General features: G+C 38.7%; 1 protein-coding gene across 13 annotated transcripts in view; it reads right to left on the minus strand.

Moving 5' to 3' along the window:
* Nucleotides 1-5,201: 5,201 nt before the first annotated feature.
* The window catches only part of ptprsa (protein tyrosine phosphatase receptor type Sa), a 215,315-nt gene continuing 200,017 nt past the window's right edge, over nucleotides 5,202-20,499 (minus strand). For all 13 annotated transcript variants that reach the window (XM_081383767.1, XM_081383772.1, XM_081383770.1 and 10 more), the window contains 7 exons: nucleotides 20,146-20,431; nucleotides 17,975-18,153; nucleotides 17,761-17,887; nucleotides 17,553-17,678; nucleotides 14,576-14,730; nucleotides 8,464-8,599; nucleotides 5,202-8,348 (listed from right to left, as the gene is read on the minus strand). In XM_081383767.1, the coding sequence (XP_081239893.1) occupies nucleotides 8,280-8,348; nucleotides 8,464-8,599; nucleotides 14,576-14,730; nucleotides 17,553-17,678; nucleotides 17,761-17,887; nucleotides 17,975-18,153; nucleotides 20,146-20,431 (1,078 nt within the window). In that variant the 3' untranslated portion in view covers nucleotides 5,202-8,279. The remainder of the gene's footprint in view (nucleotides 8,349-8,463; nucleotides 8,600-14,575; nucleotides 14,731-17,552; nucleotides 17,679-17,760; nucleotides 17,888-17,974; nucleotides 18,154-20,145; nucleotides 20,432-20,499) is intronic.

The following is a 20,499-nucleotide window of genomic DNA, read 5'->3' on the forward strand; positions in this document are numbered from 1 at the left end:
GCTATAATTTGTTCAATATATTTATGATACCAAACTTACACATTTTCACCATTTAATGTGTTACAAAAGGGTATTGGACTATACTATTGTAGGTAGCCTATTATTATACGCATTTTATGAAATATTTAGCAATTTTCTGTAGGCTATAGGCTACAACTGCTCACAGGGACGCCATAATTCGAGAAGTTATTTTTAAGTTAGTCTGTTTTATATCATCATCAGCAGCAGCAATTTCAGATAAACCCTCTATTAAAAACACACTAAATGCGGTTGGACTGTTTACATATCGCTCCAACGATGTGAAGACCAAAATATACATCGCAATCCGCGCATACTATTTGAGTGCAAGTTCTACTGCGCATGCGTCGGTCGCGTCCATCCGCGCTCACATTTAAATCCAAACGCTTGCGCGCTGTAAACTTAAATATAGATCAAAATATTTCTCCATACGAACAAGGACAAAGAAAACATTCGTATAACCACAAAACTGGCACTGATGATCAGTAATTATTCCACAAACATTCCCAGACATGTTTAAGTGATTTATTCATCAATCAGCGCAGAGCCTCTAGCAATAAACTCCGACGAGACGTAATGTGATTTACCAAATAAGGCTTCTGGTGATGAGTTCTGACCCCCGATCCGCAGGAGGAAATGCTTCCAAAAACACATAGCCTAACTGTAAGTTGAAATCACTGTGCTGATGTGTGTGAAGATCTGAGCTCTTCAAACACGCAATTGAGGAACTTCTTATCATGTTTAGCAGGAAACTCAATCTTCAAACAGTTTGTTTCCCCTTTCTTTACATACAATCCTCCTGTTACCGCTTACGAAACCTACATTACGATCAATTTTCCTTAACCTACTGCGAAAATACCATATGTGAACATAATCATGGTATTCTTGGATCATGTAGCCTACATACTATGGTATATTTCAAAGTACCATGCATCTGCGAGCATTAGAACTGCCCCAGCTGAGAACGTTTTGCTAATGTTCTCTGAACGTTCAAAACGTTTTTGTTTGTTATGCGAACGTTTAGAGAACATTCCGTTTGACCACTTTGTAAACATTATAGAATGTTACTTTGGAATGTTCTCTGTCTGAACGTTCTGAAACAAGCAACTTAAAACAAACAAACAAACAAAAATAAATAAAAATAAAATAAAACATTTAACCAACTCAAATGTTTCCAATATGAACTAAGTATAAAAAAGAACATTATTTAAGACCAGGTAGGCCTAACTCATAACGAACGTTATTGTTACTAGAAGAACGTTTGTTCAAGAACCTTGCAAACTTAAGTTATGAGGTAGTTTTTGACTGGTTCTTATCTAGTGATTCACATGTGCATACTAGTATGTAGGTGACAATATCCATCCATGCATCTTCTACATTGGCTTCAGTTTCTGTGGAGTGCAGGAAGAGTCTATCCCAGCATGCCTTCGGGCGAAAGCAGGGAAACAGTGGTAAAGTGGAATAGAATTATACAATAATGAGAATAAAACAATATTATCTGTCAGTTGTCATGCAATTATATCACATAATGCCACCATATAGTCTCTTAATCCGCATTAGCTTCTGTAAAACCTGTGAAATATTAAATACAGTTGGACTAGAAACTCAGAAAGCAAGAAGCTAAATCCCAAATGAGGAAAAACTCCACAGTAAGATTCTGTTTCTGACTTTCCACGGAATCCATTAACAGCCTGAGATCATCTCAAGTCACATGACTATTATTATGTCATATTTCATATTTATTATAAATAGCATTTTCAGTGTCCAATATGTCCCTATATAGACCTGAAATCGTTTGGGCTTCGTTTTACAGTTGCCTAAATCATTCCCAAAAATCTAATCGCTTCCAGTGTCTGTCACAAGAGGGCAGCACAGTGTCAAGCTAGTGAATAAAACCAAAATGATAAAATCCCCAAAGAGAGAGAGAGAGAGAGAGAGAGCAGAAATGGTTTATTCATCGCCGTGAGTAAAATTAAAACATTTGACACGTAAATGACTTCAAAAAACCCTAATCTTACTTTTTCACTTTAACATCATAGCACACAATGAAGCAATACAATAATTTAACTGAGGGCACAAAACAGACTTAATCACCATAACGAGCAATTATAAAACGCACATTAATGGTTTAGCTTTGTTTCTAACTCTAAAACCTGCAAAGAGCAAAATGAACACACAATTAGCATATAACACTAAATATCCTCGAATAACAAATTAAGGTTAGACTGAGTCTGAAGGACATGCGCGGTAGAAACTAGATTTTACCTGAGAAAAAGTAGAGCTTAAATCGCGACGCTGAATGATGTACACGTTATTTCTGAATGTTTTTATTTAAATATATATGCAAACGTTAAGGGAACATTCTATTTGATCATTTAAACAACGTTGGCTAACGTTCTTAGTTGAGTATTAGCGTTGGCACACAAGATGGCAGGTAGGTTTGAAATCATTTGTAAGATAATAGCCTACGTTTGAAATAGTAGGCTGTATAACAAACACCCACAATAAAGGTGATGGCTGGTTTAATGATAGTTGTTCCAGGACCAATAAAAGCAGTTGACCCATCCCATCATGTTTGGATAACGCTCTGTAAGTGCCATGAAAGTGTTTTTGGGAACATATGTAGTTAAAAGAGCCCAGAAGCTTCGTATGCGAAACGGCTCGTGCCGCAGCCAGCCGTCCGTGAACAGTGATTATGAAGGGTTGCGTGCAATCTGTCAAATTGTCTCATTTGCATAATAAACTCGGAGAGCAGCCACTCTCCTCACGCCGAGATAAACCGTAAGTGTATTCAAGCGAATTTTCAGAAAGAATTCATTTGCTTCCCCAAAAAGGGCTCGGTTAAGGTCGCACAAGAATTGGATTAGCATAACAGAAAACTCAAACCTCCCGCTTTCTGTTACGGTACTTAAAGCTGAATTCAGTAAATATGATCTATTCGCTCCAGAAACATCGTGAAACATCTGTAATGGAGGTGATGGAAACCCATTAGCCAATTTCCACCACATAAGAATCATAATTATGACATAAAAGTCAAAATTATGATATACTAAATCATATTTATGAGATTAAAAGTTTAAATTATGACATATAAAGTTGAAATTTTGCCAAAAAAATTAAATATACATATGGCCTATTATTGACCCTTTATCTCAATTTCGAATTTTTATGTCATAACTCCTAGCAGGGACAAGATGATGTTCAAGATTAAGACCGACTTTGATAGTCAAATTTCTAAAATATTTGTATTAATAAATAAGAAAAAGTAAATTTTTTATTGAAATAAAAACTGAAAAAGTGGCCTTCAGAGGGAATGAGTGATGACTGAATAAACTGGTGCACAATTAGCTAAAATTCTTGTGATAATTTCGACTCACATTGAAGTAGGCCTATAAATGTCGCTGTTTTCCAAACTAGGCCTAATATAAAACTGTTTTGACCCACGTCTCAAGAATCAGTGCTCCGTTAATCCAAAATTACTCAAGAAAACAAGGCATTGTTGTATCAAATGCATCTGAAAGAATTCAGCCTTGATTAGTTTCGAATACAAGTGCATTGAACAATTTCTAAGCAATTATTCTGAGCAAAATGCATTCTATCTTGTTCATCTCCCGAAGATGATGTCTGGCTCTTTCTCCAGGATTACTTTTCCATGCCTTGATTCAATTGATGCGCCATTTGTAGCTCAGCTCCGCCACGGGCGGCGGACGGTCCAATTTACTTCTTTCTCATTTATTAGAAATTTCCATGGCTTTTGGCTGCTCCGGTGCAAACGGCGCTTTGATGGGCTCCCGAGGAACAGTGCTAATGAGTTAGATGAGTGACGAGAAAAGCAATTAGCCCTGGATCCCCTTCACCTTCTCTTTTGAATCGTCTAGAAAAATTAAGATTCTTAGGGCCGGTTCACACAGAACACGCTTTCTGGTTAAAAATGCAAGGCAGTTGAATTAAAAAACAACAAAAAAGGCATAAAAAAAAAATTGAATTCTATTTGCTCCATTTTTTGCTCTCTCAGCTCAACCGTCTTCAGAAAAGGGATAGAAAATAGCATCACGGTTCAAGCCTGTGGCATTTGTTGTTGACTGACGAGATATTAACATAAACCGGCACAAAACAAATCTATGATGAAGTAAAAGATCAATCATTCTTGACTTTGCAAAATAACACACCTAGAACATGAAATTAACGCCTCAACTGACTAATTATGCATATAATTGGAATTAAAAACAATTGAGCGAGTGTTTAATTTAGTGTTTTAATGCACAAACCAACATGTCATTGACACCCTGGGGTCGTCATGTTAAAATTGTGAGCCGCGGGTGGCAAAATGCATTGAGATGAGATGAGATGTTAGATTATGAAGCATGTTGAGCTTATGGATGTGTTTATGATTCAGGTATCAGGCCAGATTGTGAAATAATTGATTGTTCTGTTGAGATGCCATGTGCGATGACAGCTGATTGGTCCTCGTATATGTGCAATTTAATTTCGCCATCTGCCTTGTCAAACCGAGCTAATGAAATTCCAATGATCTTGTGAAAATGTAATGCAAACATGTTGCTAGATGTGACTTAATATTAACTGAATGTTTCCAGACGAAATATGAGGCACACCATCGTTTTCAGACAACAGTTCTTTAATACAAAGTCAACATATCTACATACACAGTGGTTTCAAACCAGTTATTGTGTCCGTCAGAAGTAACAGTTTGAAAGCGATAGCACTTGGCCTTCGTACAAAGAAAACTGTTTTCACGTTCGAGTTTGGCTTTTTTTTTTCTTCTATTTTTGTTGGCCATGGTATTAATACGTTCACTTTTGAATATTGGTTCTTCATTATTTTGCACGCTAATCAATTGGCTCCCGTTGTCAAAAGGTCCAACGTCCTTTGCGTCAGGGCAAACTTCTGAGCACCTCTGCCGTCGTAGATGTTGGAGATCAGTCCGATAAGTCCAATCGTACGAGTGTCCATCGCGTTCTCCCTCCCGAGGAAAAGTTCGTTTAGAAACACACAAAACTCCCAACAGTTTAAAAGGCAGCGTTGAAATTTCCAAGTTCTCTCGTACTTCGTCCCTTAACGGAAAATCCTCAGAGTAAAAAAACCCCAAATGAACGAAACATGGCATGCATCTGTAAACTTCTAGAGCTTTGCAATGAACTACCAATTTAAATAAAAGATGGAGCACAGAGGCAGTGGTGAGAGAGAGGGCGTGTCTTTATACTAGCGATAATGACGTGAAGCTAATCACCAAACACGCTACCAATTCAAGGCAATTCGCTCTCGCTGTTCATATGGCATTTTATAGGCACTGGGCACACTAGCCCTTCTTCATCCGAATCTCACTCAAAATGAGAAAAACACAAAATGATTACTGCTTTAGGCTTAAAACGGGATTCATTTTGAGGTGAATCTCATGAAACATTTCAATGAGAAATTATATTTTGCTTGGAGAAAGCCAAGTCTTATTTTTGAGACCAGTAGGATCCAGTAAGTCTCATTGGAGAAGGAGAAGCGCTGTGATTTCTCTCACCACTGGACTGCAGTGTGTGGAGGCTAAGATAAGAATAAAAAGTGAAGAGTTGGGGGAAAAAAAATAAATGAACAAATGGATCAGGGGGAAAAAAAAGAGGAATGAAGGGAAGAGAGATAAACAGAGCTGTTAGCGTGAGACAAAGCTTCTTTCAAAACTGTGGAAGGTTTCCATTAGCATAAACTTTTTTTTTGTTGTTTGTTTATCTCAGTATTGTTCAAAGACATAAATCTTGTGGGTCAAATTATACAAATACATATAATATATATTTGTTTATTTACAGGCATTATATTTAGGATCATAGTTGATATCTAACAAACGATCAAACATTTGGTGGTTTAAAAAAAGTAAAAAAACTAAACAAAACATAAAAGATGCCAAAGAATGAAAGCTTTCACAACAATGGGTTGTAACAAAATTAGAGTTTTTTTTAGTTTTTTTTTTTAGTAAAATTTGGAAAGTACAGTTTATTGTATTTTTTTTTGTTCAATTCAATATTTAGCAAACCAGTTCTACATCTTTTATAAAAGTAATACTTCAGTTAATACTAGTACTATTGATGAATAACAATAGAATTGAAAATCGTAATCCATCCTTCATTATTAGGCAACAGGAAGTCAAAGTTCTCCCACGCAATGATTTATGGGAAATCTCTGCATTTCTGAAAACGCATTTCCCAAACTCTTTTAAGAAATAAAAACAAAGAAAATCAATAAAAAGTCATTCATGATTTCATACACGCAATAATTTCATGGTGGTATAAAAATGAGTGCCCACTTCAAAAAAGAAAAAAGGCTATTCATATGAAGATTTGGATACATCTATATATTCTGCATTTAAATATATTGTGAGTGTGTATGTATACATTCATGTCCCATTCGTCTATGTATACATGCACACAAACACATCTCACGTAGCATTTCTACAGTGAAAAAATAGAATGTCTTTTAACATAATATGAGCAAAATGAGCATTATTTTTCTTGCTAATTTAAAAAAAATGAGTACGGTCTCTGTTAAAAAAAACAAACACTAAACCAAGTAGTAAATCAAAAGTTTGTTAAGCAAGGAGATAATAGTCAAAATAATACAACAGTAATGTATTTTCTTTTCCCTATGATGTTACAAGAATAAGGCTTTTTGGAAATAAGATTACACACGGCTCCTTTCATTCTCTCACCAATGAGTTCAAGCATTCTCCAGAACAACCAATCAGCTCTGACTGCGGAGAGGAGACCCCTCCCCCCTCATACGCATATGCATGAGCGCGTAAAACAGTCCCACCTACAACAACAGATTCACAAGATAGTTGTACCGCAATTTCATGACGCAAATACAAGCCCGTTTCTTGCTCTTCGTTAGCCAAAATCCATTGAAGAATCACCTCCCCGAAAAGAAATCCCAAAGTATCCAGGAATGGGTTGTTTTGATGACGATGGTGATGATGAAATAAAGTTGGGTCTCATCCTGGGCGAGCGTTGGGGCATAAGGAAATGGATTGAGAGGTGGGACCAACACACGTAATCTCACTATCGCACACTTCCATCCGTTAAATCGGACTCTTCACATGTACACGTACAGCATAATGGAGCGAAAGCAGCATGTTTGGTATCAAGAGCAAAACGAAACCAAAAAAACATAGTTCTAAGATAAAAAGTTGGTTGAAACGATGGCAATGAACGTTGTTCACCGGGGACGTACAAGACGTATCCAGTGCGCCAAACACATGGTGTACGTCACCGGAGAGACCAGTCACGGTTGTAGTTGCCAAAGAAACTCGAGACTTCAGTGGTGGTTCCTCTGCTCCTAATCTCCATTTGACCCAATAGTTCAAGCTCCCATTGGCTCTCAAGACGACGGACATGGAGCTACATTGGTAGAAAAGTTTGCTAGCATGTCCTTGAATGCACTAAAGAAACGGATGCGTTTACGGGATGCGATTAGGTTTCAACCATTTCCTTGAATGCCTCAAGACGTGTTTGGCGACTCTTGTCAGCTCCAGTGGTTTCAAAAGGAGGGTTACTTTCTCAAGTGGATGAACGGTTCGCCTCGAATTGCTCTAAAGTGGCTCCCAATTTTGTCCGAATGGCAACATGTCACAAGGAGAGGCTTGAATCCAAGACGTGAGCGGCAAAATAAGTCTTGTTTGTACCATTCCTCCAACGACTCCATTGAATACACTCTTGAAGACGTCACTGATGTCCACCGCTAGACTGACAGATGTCCGTTTTAGTAAACAAGGAAGGATTTCAGATGCCAACCAACCAACCAATTCCCCAACCATTTAGGTACTCATCATCTATCGGTGTTAGTTTATTTGTGGGCATGTAGTGTCGCACCAACTTTTCCTTAATTTGATGTCTTTTTGTTCACAGAGTTAGTTTGGAAAGAAACTATGTTTGTCCTCCACATCAGAACACTTGAGGTAAGGTTAGTGGTCCGACGCCGACATCATTCCCACCCTCCAGCCTGAGCCAAAACGTTTGGTTCCTCCATCATGAGCTTGGGACGTAGAAGTGTTTGGGATCCGTTTGCGCTTCTCCAGTGTTGCTGTCCGATTGGGGTTTCTCACGACATGTTTTGATTGGTTCCAAAAGACGATTCGTTGAAATCTTTTTTTTTATGAATTTTGTATAGTTGTCATCGTTTCATGTTTTCAAGCAAGTTTTTATGGCTCAGGAGGCTGTTGGGGGGAGGGGGATTGTGGGGCAGGGGGGAACAAAAATGGCTTTTTACGTTGCATAGTGATCAAAACTTCCAAGGTACTCCAGAGCCGCCTGATAGCAAAACTGGTACTCGTCCTGTGGAGGAAAATGCAAAGACGTCAGCATTAAAGCTCGCTGTAACTTCGAATCGCCAGCCGTTCGACTATTAAACAAGGCGATCTGCATTAAAACAGAAGCTTTAGACTCTCACCTCTGTTTGCACCATTGCTGGCCGTTGCGTTCTCAACATTTTGACCGTTTGGAAGATGTCCACCACACCCTCGTAACGCATTCGCTCCAGCACGATGCTTAGCGTGATGAAGACCCCGGTCCGTCCCACACCGGCACTGCGTTGAGGAAAACATGTATAGTTTGTTAATGTAACTGCTAATATCTTTCTGAAAGGTAATCATCGGCGTCAAACTATGGAAGCTTCTTTCTGCCACTGAATAATAAATAATAATAATTGCGACTTTTTATCTCACAATTCTGACTTTTTTTCTCACAATTGCGATTTATCAAGTCAGAATTGTGACTTTTTCTCAGAATTGCGAGATATGAAGTCAGAATAGTGAGAAAGTCGCAATTCTGAGAAATAAAGTCGCAATTCTGAGAAATAAAGTCGCAATTGTGAGATATAAAGTCGCAATTGTGAGATATAAAGTCGCAATTGTGAGATATAAAGTCGCAATTGGGAGATATGAAGTCGCAATTGGGAGATATGAAGTCAGAATAATAAGAAAGTCGCAATTCTGAGAAATAAAGTCGCAATTGGGAGATATGAAGTCAGAATAGTGAGAAAGTCGCAATTCTGAGAAATAAAGTCGCAATTGTGAGAAATAAAGTCGCAATTGTGAGATATAAAGTCGCAATTGTGAGATATAAAGTCGCAATTGTGAGATATAAAGTCGCAATTCTGAGAAATATAGTCGCAATTGGGAGATATGAAGTCAGAATAATAAGAAAGTCGCAATTCTGAGAAATAAAGTCGCAATTGTGAGATATAAAGTCGCAATTCTGAGAAATAAAGTCGCAATTCTGAGAAATAAAGTAGCAATTGGGAGATATAAAGTCGCAATTCTGAGAAATAAAGTCGCAATTCTGAGAAATAAAGTAGCAATTGGGAGATATAAAGTCGCAATTCTGAGAAATAAAGTCGCAATTGTGAGATATAAAGTCGCAATTCTGAGAAATAAAGTCGCAATTGTGAGATATAAAGTCGCAATTCTGAGAAATAAAGTCGCAATTGGGAGATATAAAGTCATAATTGCATGATATAAAGTCGCAATTGCGTGTTATAAAGTCAGAATTGTGAGATATAAACTATTCTGAGGTGAGAAAAAAAAGGCCATCTTTTTTTCCTTACAATTGGACTTTATTTCTCAGAATTGTGAGTTTATAAGATGCAATTGCGACTTTTTCATGCAATTCTGACTTTATATCTCGCAATTCTGAGAAATAAAGTCAGAATTGCAAGATGTAAACTCGCAATTGTGAGCTAAAAAGTCGCAATTATCTTTTAAAATGTTTTATTCTGTGGCGGAAACAAGCTTCCATATCAAACAGTATGTTGTCACATGAGAAATATTTTCTGCAAAAATCATTTTCATGATCGGTTTTCCAGTGGAAATATCATTGAGACAAGATGCATTTACTTACAAACAGAATTGCATAACATTTGAATTGTGTTTATTTATTTTCTACTTTTCTTACTATTGATCTATCTTATTTTAGGTGCAAATATGTGTTTGGAACGGGATATTAGCATACTGCTATATTGCATTAATTTACACCGACAACTTTTGGTGGCGTAGTTACATTGCACTTACTCAGATAAGTATTGAGCAATATTGAATAATTACGTGTACTTACTATAGAGTTGTGGTTAGGGTTTGGCTTAGGGTTAGTTACTTGTAACTATGCACAATTTACTGTTATTACTATAGTAACTGTATGTAGTAACGTGTAACTACGTCACCTTAAGATAAAGTGTTACACTATTTTTTAAAAATTAATAATATGTGAAATAGTATGCAGTATTGTTGTCACATGACCTCACTAAATTGCATCCAGTTAAGATATCAGAAATATATATTTTTTGTGCTTTTAAATCAACATTTTAAACATAATTAAATAATAAATAAAATGAATAATGATAAAAATAACTACACAATAAATAACAAATAATAAGGAAATTTGAAAAATTAAAAATTAACCAAAATACTTTTTTTGGACTTTAATCATTTTATATACTTTTTTAAATGATCTATAAATAAACACATAATAAGTAAAAATAATACAATAATAAATATAAAAAAAAAAAAAAAAAAAAACAATATAAGTAAAAAATATAAGTAAATTTTGTCTGACCACATAATAAATCAGGAAGTGCATTGTGGGATACAGATATTGCATATATATATATATATACTGCATGCTACATTATTTGAAGAGTTCACCTTATCGCCATCTACATAAACAGCAGAGCGATAGAATAAATCACAGGCGTTTGGTGTGAACGAGCGCACACATGCTAAGCTGCTCTCGCTGTGACAGCGCTTGAAATAGGAGGCGTCCTAAGTCTGATTCTTCAAGGCTGCCTTCATAAGCTGCTTTGGCACCGAGCGATTTCACCAAGCCAACAATAATTGATATGACAACGGGCTTATTTTTCCCTTTGCCTCCACTTTGGCAAGATTGAAAGTGACAAAATGGCTTGGAAAAGTGGGGAGGGAGGCCGAGCGACCACGGAGCCAATCACAGCGCGGCGTTGCGATGACGCAAGGGTTCGGGAATCTAATGAAAAGCCAGTTTGGACTCCCACGACAGTGACTGTCAGGAAAACAAAATGCTTTTGACGGTCCTGTCCGTCCACGATGCTAGAATCCTACAGAAAGGGGGCAGAGGAAAGGAAAAGAAAGAAAGAAGTGTCTCTCTTGGCTCTCAGACTTCACCGAAGCGCTGGTTAAATAGATAGACTTTCAAATCTGACAGGCGTGAAGGAGCAGTGAATGAGGGGATTTACACTTCCATTCAGTGTACGTAATCATGCAATTAATGACAAAACCATGTGGCTCTATTAGATATCAAATCTGGGGGAGAGATGGATGGAGAGGAGAGAGTGAGGAGAGAAGATTAGAGAAATGGACGACACTGAAAACCATCGCGAAACACAAAAGGTGGAAATCTGATTGATTTGAATTCATGTAATAATTACCATTTGAATTCAGTGTTTATGTATTATTCTTGCAATTTTTCCCCGCCTTATTTTAAGTAAAAGTATGCTTAATCTTTTCTACACTGTAAAAAAAGATTTTTCGAAGTTGTAAAATATTGTTGGAGAATGTTTTCAAGTGTTTAATTCATTGAGTTTCTTGCCGTTTCTTTGTTAGTGTTTGTGAAATTCACTTGCACGAAAAAACCCGAGATAAGCAAAATCAAGCGAAATACATTCTCGAAGTCTTGATTTCTCATGCAGTTTTGCTTCTCAAGTAAATATGACTCGTTTTAATGATGCTGAGATATTTTCACTGGAAAACAAGATTGATTTAGAAAGATTTTTTGTTGTGTGATGCAGTGCTGATCCAAAAAGAACCAAAAAACGCCATGATGACCATGAAGTCGTCTCTTTGATGGAGATGCGGAGAGAGAGAGAGAGCGAGAGAGAGGGAGAGCGAGAGAGAGTGAGAGAGTGAGAAAGAGAGAGAGAGAGAGAGAGAGAGCGAGAGTGAGAGAGAGAGTAATAGAGAGCGAGAGCGAGCGAGAGAGAGAGCGAGAGTGAGAGAGAGAGTGATAGAGAGCGAGAGCGAGCGAGAGAGAGAGCGAGAGTGAGAGAGAGAGCGAGCGAGAGAGAGAGAGAGAGCGAGAGAGAAAGAGAGAGCGAGCGAGAGAGAGAGTGAGAGAGAGAGCGAGGGAGAGAGAGAGCGAGAGAGAGAGTGAGTGAGAGAGAGAGAGAGAGAGAGAGAGAGAGAGAGAGAGAGAGCGAGAGAGAAAGAGAGAGAGCGAGCGAGAGAGAGAGCGAGGGAGAGAGAGAGAGAGAGAGAGAGAGAGTGAGAGAGTGAGTGAGAGAGAGAGAGAGAGAGAGATGGACGGATGATGAAAGGCCAGTGAAGACTCCTGCAGCTGTGTAAACACAGATGTGTGTAAGTGATGTGTATGAGAGTGCAGGAACAGGTGAGAGCGATCACTGCGTCTGGAGTGTGTGAGTGAAACAGCAGCGCTGACGAACGACAGGATCCTCAGAGGAGTGAGAGTTACAGCGGCAAACACAGTGTGTACAATACCAGTGCAACAGCTAATCTGAACACACACACACTCACTCACTCACTCACTCACTCACTCACACACACTGACACTGACATAAACACACACACACACACACACACTCACACTGACGCACACACTCACACACAGTCACTTACACTGACGTACACACACTCACTCACACAAACTCACATACATTCACACTGACGTACAGTTACACACACTCATACACACACACACACTCATACACACACACACACACACACACACACACACACACACACACACACACACACACACACACACACACACATACACATATGAAAATATAAAATGAAAATAATTTAAATGTTTAAATGTAAATCTCTCTCTCTCTCTCTCTCTATGAAATCAACCTGTTATTTGCACAGACTGGAAGTCGAGCACAGTTTCTCTGTCCGTCAGTCTTCTCTGAACACAAGCGCTGTTTAACAGGCATCAGGAACAGAGGCTCGCGGGACGGCCGTGATTTATGTGCGTCTGGACTGCGTCGTCTTCAGAAGAGTAACGGTTGGCTTGTTAAACGGAGGAGGACGCTTCAGTCGCTGCTCAAATCATGCATCATGTCTGATGATCTGTGTGCTCTTACTGTACTCATGATGAACGCAGCCGTCCCGCGCCAACACGTGTGCTAGTGTGTGTTTATTACCAGCAATAGTTTCAAGCGTCTAGTTAACGACTTTCACACATGCCGCTTTTGCTTTAATTAAATGTAAATAAAAACTACACTATAGTACACCGCTATAATTTATGCTTGTTTTATACTTCTATGTTTCATTCCTATTTTGTTCTGAATACCGTTAACTTTGTCGGTCAGTGAGGGAAACTAAAATATATATTTAAAATGATTATAATTTTTGTAAATGTTTCATTTTATTTACCGTTATTTAAAAAAAAATATTTCTGAATAATTTTATTAGTCGGATGCGACGACTTATTTCGGAAAATACGGTGTATATAAATGTTATTTTAGTATTGTTAAAATACTATTTTAGATTTTATTAATATTATAAATTGGGTTTAAATATTTTCTGTTTGTATACATTTTTTGTTATTTTGTTGTGGGGTTTTGTCATTTTTAATACTTTTAAAAAAATATCTATGTAGTTTTTTATTGCTTTTTATTTCAGGTTTACTTTTAGCTTTTCAGTATATGAAATTAAACTAAATGGAAATGAAAACTTGTTTTTTATATATATTTAGGGCTGTCAAAAGATTAATCGCGATTAATCGCATCCAAAATAAAAGTTTGTGTTTACAAAATATATGTGTGTGTACTGTGTATAATTATATTGTATATATAAATACACACACATGCATGTATATATTTAAGAAATATTTGCATACATATACAGTATATATTTATATATAATTTATATTATATATAAATATATTTTTTATATATATAAATTACACATTTTTCTTAAATATATACAAGCATGTGTGTGTATTTATATATACAAATTTAATTATACACAGTACACACACATATATTATTTAAATACAAACTTTTATTTTGGATGCGATTAATCGTGATTAATCTTTTGACAGCCCTAATATATATATATATATATATATTTTATTTCAGTTGACGTTTATATTATTTTGAGTAAATGTGTTTAGTTTTTTTGTTTAGTTACTATAAAAATCTTGTATCATATATTTATATTAGTGTTGTCAAATATTACATAATCAAACTTTTAATTAATCGATTTGACAGCACAAGTTTACATATATGATATAAAATTATATATATATATATATATGCTTTATGGAATGATAACATAACAATAAAATATATAGTTCTAAAAATTGTTATAAATATAAATGAATAGCAGAGTCCACAAACCGATTAATCGCATCTAACATAAAAGAATAAACAGAACAATATGGTGTGTTGGCGTGGATGCTAACATATCTATCGTTCTTTGTGTGAACGAGCCTTCAAAGCTTGCCTAAAAGCCTTGATTTAATAGGATGCGCTGCTGTTAGATTATGTGTGTGTGTGTGTGTGTTCTCACCTGCAGTGGACAGAAATGGGCCCGTCCTGACCAAACTGCTCCTTAGTTTTATGCACCTGGCCAATAAAGTCAATGAATCCCTCTCCGGATTTGGGAACGCCTTGCTCCGGCCAATCAGTGAACTGGAACTGCCGTACGGTCCTGGACTGGCCGTCCTGTGAGCGAGAGAACAAACAAACACAGATACGTTACCGTCAAGACGAGTCCCATCTGTTTATGTAACTCAACCGTAATCCCGAATCAGTCAATCCCGACGGACGCTGACAGGCACAACAGATACGGGAGAAGCTACGGCGAACATCTCCTCTCCGATCTGAGCCGACTCCACACCCTTCTGCCTCTTTTTGTTGTTTTTTTCTCTCCTCTTTGGCTGGAATAACTCTGGGATAAGGGAAATCGATGGTGCGTCCGCCGTGACGAGCGTCGTCTCGTGGAGACGCTGCTAAATGGAGTGATCCGGACGGGTGATCGATGGCGCGACTCGAGGTTTGGAGAAACCCCGCGGCTCCGGCACTGACGGATGAGAGGAGAGCAAAGACACCCGGCGACGGATGAGGCCTGGTTCCCGAGAAAGCAAGCAATCGAAGGGAAGCTCAGGCAGAACGAGGCACAATTAAATGGTGCAGAAGGGGCTGGAAATATTCACTCATCCCTGCAGTGAAGAGAGGCTGACGGATCAAACCGGCCGAGTCCCAACTTAATCACGGGCTTCTTGGATCATGGAGCACTTGTCCATTTCCTCTACATTTCTGTTTCCTAGGCTGGGCGTTTTTTGCTTGTGTTCGAACTACAGGTTTCGATTAATCCAATGAATTTTCCTTTTGTTCATTAAAACATCCGCCAATTATCAAACGAGTAAACCAATTAAACTCGCACCAATTATTTTGAACTCTACTCTACAAAATAATGGCTCTTCTAATTGATTTATATGCTTGCTTCCAGAACAAACGCATAAACATCAATATTATATTCAGTCAAATCAAAAAATTATTCAGTTATCAGTGTGTGCAGGACACTATAGTTCATTTATGTAAGTAAACTGTAACATATTATACCCCAAAATTCCTCATGCAGTGACTACCAGTAACATTTATACAAATTTGGGACCAAAAATTATTCAAAAACGTGTTTTTTCTTTAATTGCTAATGCTCTTTTTACACACAGACTGAACAAAATGAAGCATTGCTTGGTGATTGGTTGAGCTAAACTGGTATTATCTAATTGTGTAGATAAATTTAACAGCTGACAGATATTCAACATAATTCATGTGTGAGACAGTCTAACAGAAGGATGGACAAAACCAGTCAAATATCAACTGAGTTAATTGAACAATTTTCTGAACTATAGCGAATAAACTGTGATAATGTGAGAAATGATGAAGGTGTCTGAATAAATTTTGGTTTGACTGTATATACTGAATGTTGTCAACAGTTTTTTTATACCAGTGTCGGCCAGGCCTGATTGAGTCCTTCCTCTTTCTCTTCTGATCAACTGAAACAAGCAGTGCCAAACACGAAGGGTGAAAGAAAACGAGGCCGAACCGAATTGTGCGCGCACAACCTACAGGCCGAGCGGTGTGTGTCCAATCGTGTGATTAAATACGTGCATCCTCCCATCATGCCCCAGTCCGGGCCCCGCCTCCACCAGTCGGCTCTGATTAAAGTTCTCATTGATCCGGCGGGCCTCGCTCTGCAGGCTGATTACTGGAGAGTCTGTCTGGATGATTCAATCACAATTAAAGTGCTTGGCTGGAGTGAGCGACGCTCGGGATGCTCATTTCGTCTCGGGCGCGCGTCCGCACGTACGCTGACAGTCAGAGTGTTTGGCATTAGCGGTTTGCTGGAAAGACACTCGACTGATGAGGGCTCTAGTCGTTCAGTGAGAGCTTCTGATAACGGTCAGCTGATGGGATATTTTTTCCTACGTCTGAGACTCATGGAAAGCACAATTATAATATGGCTACTGACATTTTGACTCAGTGTAGATACAGAAGAAAGTTTCACCGTGTCGTTTTCTCCTAAAACACTTCATACTGTATAATCGGCAAAAATGTGCAATTTATATATATGAATCAATTAAAATGCAGCAATTATTTAGAACTATACACAAAATACTATGGCTTTACCATGTTTTTACCACGATTTACCATGATTTACCATGTTTTTACCATGATTTACCATGTTTTTACCATGATTTACCATAATTATATCACGATTTACCATGATTTACCATGTTTTTATCACGATTTACCATGTTTTTACCACGATTTACCATGTTTTTACCACGATTTACCATATTTTTTTACACATACATCCCACATTCTTTGCAAGTGCCTATCATGTAAATACCATGGTATATGAATAGGATAATCTTTCCGTACCATGGTATATATATGAACATACCACCACAATATTACCATGTTTTGCCCAAAAGATTCCAAGGAAACACTATGATATCCTTTGTTGTGCCTTGGATGGTACCATGGTACGTGAGTATAGTAATATTTAGTATGACAATGTCAATGTACCATGTTATTTAAATGATTTCAAACATGGTACCATGGTAATACTGAGTTTTTTTGTGGACATATACCATGATATTCTTGAAAATAACCTTCTTAACAAAAATACTACATGAGTACCATGGAAGAGTAATGGGATCAGATGGTAATACTATGGTACTTTGACATATACCATGGTACTGAAATTCATATACTATGATACACCATGGTAAATGTCCAAAATACCATGGTATTCACTGAAAAATTTGTTGTAGGATCTACTTTGAAACAATTTTCACTGAGAAATTGCAAGTAAATTTCACTAATAATTATAAAGAAATAGCAAGTGATAGTTCAATTAAACATGAAATTTTTAATTAGATGGACTGAAATCGTATTTTCTTATAAAATATTTATTTCCAACATAAAAAACAAATTGTTTACCATGTAAATACTACGTATTTTTCAGGACTCACCCGGGCATCCGTCACTTTAAACTCTCTGAGAATGTACTGTGGCATGTTGTACTCCGCCATGGGATCCACCACAAAGTACTGATATCTAGCCGAGCGCTCCGCCGGCCAATACTGGTGACACTTTTCCTGCGAAAACACGTCAAAGCACAATTAAATGACATCATCCGGAAGCCAAAATCCGCTGGCCTTGAAGAAGAGCAACACTCACTCGGCCCATCTCCCTCAGTTTGGTCAGCATCACCACAATGGTGGAGTTGTTCTCCCACAACATCCTCCAGAAGTCCTCGGTGGTCTCCGCTAATGGGCCCTGTGTGGCTATATACGCCTTTTGTTGTCTAAAGGAAAGAGAAAGTCAATCCCAATGAATTAAATGCAGCAGAATTCCGGTTGACTTCCGGTTGCTGAGGCCACCGTCGGCGTACCTGTATCCGTCGATAAAGCTGGAGTTGATATAGTCGGACCCTTCCAGCCCTCTGATTGGCTGCAGGCACACTCGAGTGGTCTCGTACGGCATGATGTTGACCAGGCGGTTTTTAAATTTGTTGCATGGCAGATTGGCACTTATGAATCTGGACGTGTGGGCTTTGGAGTTCGCCAAACGCTGTGGGAAGAGAGAGAGACAAACATGAGAATTAAATTGAGCCAATTTCCAACACTGATATTTAAGCTTGAAGAGCACGGCCGGCCGCATGGGAATCTTAGACACTCGTTTAACCATTCTGACTTTTTATTTTTGGTCTAATGGCTCTATTTTTTTTCCACTCCACCTGTTTGTTTCAGACGGGCAAGACTGGATGACCCAGTTTACTTGTGGTTGCAGGAACCTGTCATTGCTCATTGCTGTTATAATTAACAAAAAAAACAAACATTTTTCTTCCATCAGGTGGCATGAAACCGAGCTCCGAAAAAACTGGAAAGTCAAGCAAAACTTTGGTGACAATCGGCAAAATGGGTCAATGTCACTTTTAGGATGCCGCTTCAACATTGTGACAGGACACCACCATTTTGTACGCACACATGCACCTTGTACTCTCATGTCATGATCCAAATTAGAGCTTGTAACCATCAATTAGCATCAACCAAGCCACAGTACCCGCAATTCTTCTCCGTTTCTAGGTCAGTTGTCTGGAAAGATTGTCTCCTTTTAACTGGACGAGCCTGGCACATCTAGAAACTGTGCCTTGTTCTCGCTCACTCTCTCTCTCTCCTATGTTCTGCCAGGTAATGCCTTTGCCCCGATATAAATCCATTCAGCTCCTGCTCCAGGCCTAGTCTTTCTCTCTTTCTTTCAGAGGTGGCCACTGGCTGTTTGTCTTTCCTTTGAGTCTTTGAGTAGCTTTCAAAGACGGACCTGGAAGGGCATGAGGCATTCCGGTGGGAAGCGGCAGCCATGAACCCAGCTCTTGAAATAATAAGCACGCACACACACTTTAGCTGGCTGGTTTAGCTGTCCGCGTCGAGTTTAAAAGTGGTTTGTGATATGGTTAGCCCAATTACTCAGGCACCTTATTAACACTTACATAAAGTCATCTCTCATACTGCCGTTGGGAAATAATCTATCCCTGTTGAATCCTCTCCTTCCACGTAAATATGATAATAAATATCTTTTCATTTAACTGATTACATAACAGAACCTACAAATGGTCAAATTAACAGCTAGCTTGCTAGCTAACTAGTTACCTTATTAGTGCATGCTGCTCTTTTACCTTCCAGACTAGCAAACCACTAACTGGTTAGTGTGCCATCTTATCACACCTCTAGCCGATTAGCCTGATAGATCAGCATGCCGCTATCTGATTTTCTGGCTAGAAATGCATACCACAACCCAATTATCTTGCCACAAGGATTTATGTGAGGAACTGATTCTAACCAATTGGAAAACCAATTCAGACCTTTTACTAAGCAGTTTGACGATTCCTTTAAAATGAACCAACTCATTCATTCACAAATTGGACATCCCTAATTGAGATTTAGAAAATAGCAATGGCACCACCTTGATGATACCACCTGGACCTATTGCTCAACTAATTGCTTTGCAACCTCGTTACCGCTAGTGCCCGACTTTGCTCCCTGAGCTGGTGAGCATTACTTTGTTCCAGGCTAAAGAAAGAGACACAGAATGAGTGACAAAGCCTGAAAGAGGAAATAGAAACACAGAAAAGAAGTAAAAGCTTTTCAAGGTCTTCGAGGCCAGAAACTTGCAGGAGTGTTTAAGTTGCCAAATGGAACCCACAATCCCCGTCTGCTCATTAGCGAACGCATCGCTTCTCCTTCATCGGGTGTTAATTACCCTTCCCAGAATCCCTCTCTGTCCGTCTTCAACTGAGCTACAACTTTCAGTCGTCTCTGTCACAACTAGAGCTTAATTTTCACATCTGCATCCTCTGTAACAAAACATGCCCCCAAGAGAGCCAGAGTGTTATTAACTGTCCTGTGTGGCACATTCGATTACCTTGCACCCTCCAGATCAACACCTACCAGAGCATATCGTCTGATGAGTTGCAATTAGAGGCGAGGACTACTTTTGCTTGGCTAGTTGCACACAACAAGACTCTATCTTTGGTGTTCCCTAATTGCAATGTCTTCTGGTTACCTTAAACTCCAGTTCCATGCCGCTGACGTGCTCTCCGGCCTCCACCTGCGCCAGCTTCTGGATGTAGGAGAAGAGGCTTCGTGCCGCCACCTCCGTGTTCCCACAGGCGACGGCCTCCAGAAGGGCATCGTGGATGAAGCTGTACTGGTCTTCCGTCTGCACCATGTAGTTCCTCTGGGAGCGCATGAGGGTCACATGACCATAGATGTCTACCGTCTTCTCGTGCTTGATGCGTTCTAGCATAGCGTCGATCACGATGAAGCAGCCTGTGCGGCCCACACCAGCACTGAAAACACATGTTGTATAAATCAATCTTCCCTTTCGAATGGGAACTAGAGCACTGATTCGCAGAGG

This window comes from Scardinius erythrophthalmus, assembly GCF_964197995.2.
Source record: "Scardinius erythrophthalmus genome assembly, chromosome: 14".
Lineage (NCBI taxonomy): Eukaryota > Metazoa > Chordata > Actinopteri > Cypriniformes > Leuciscidae > Scardinius > Scardinius erythrophthalmus.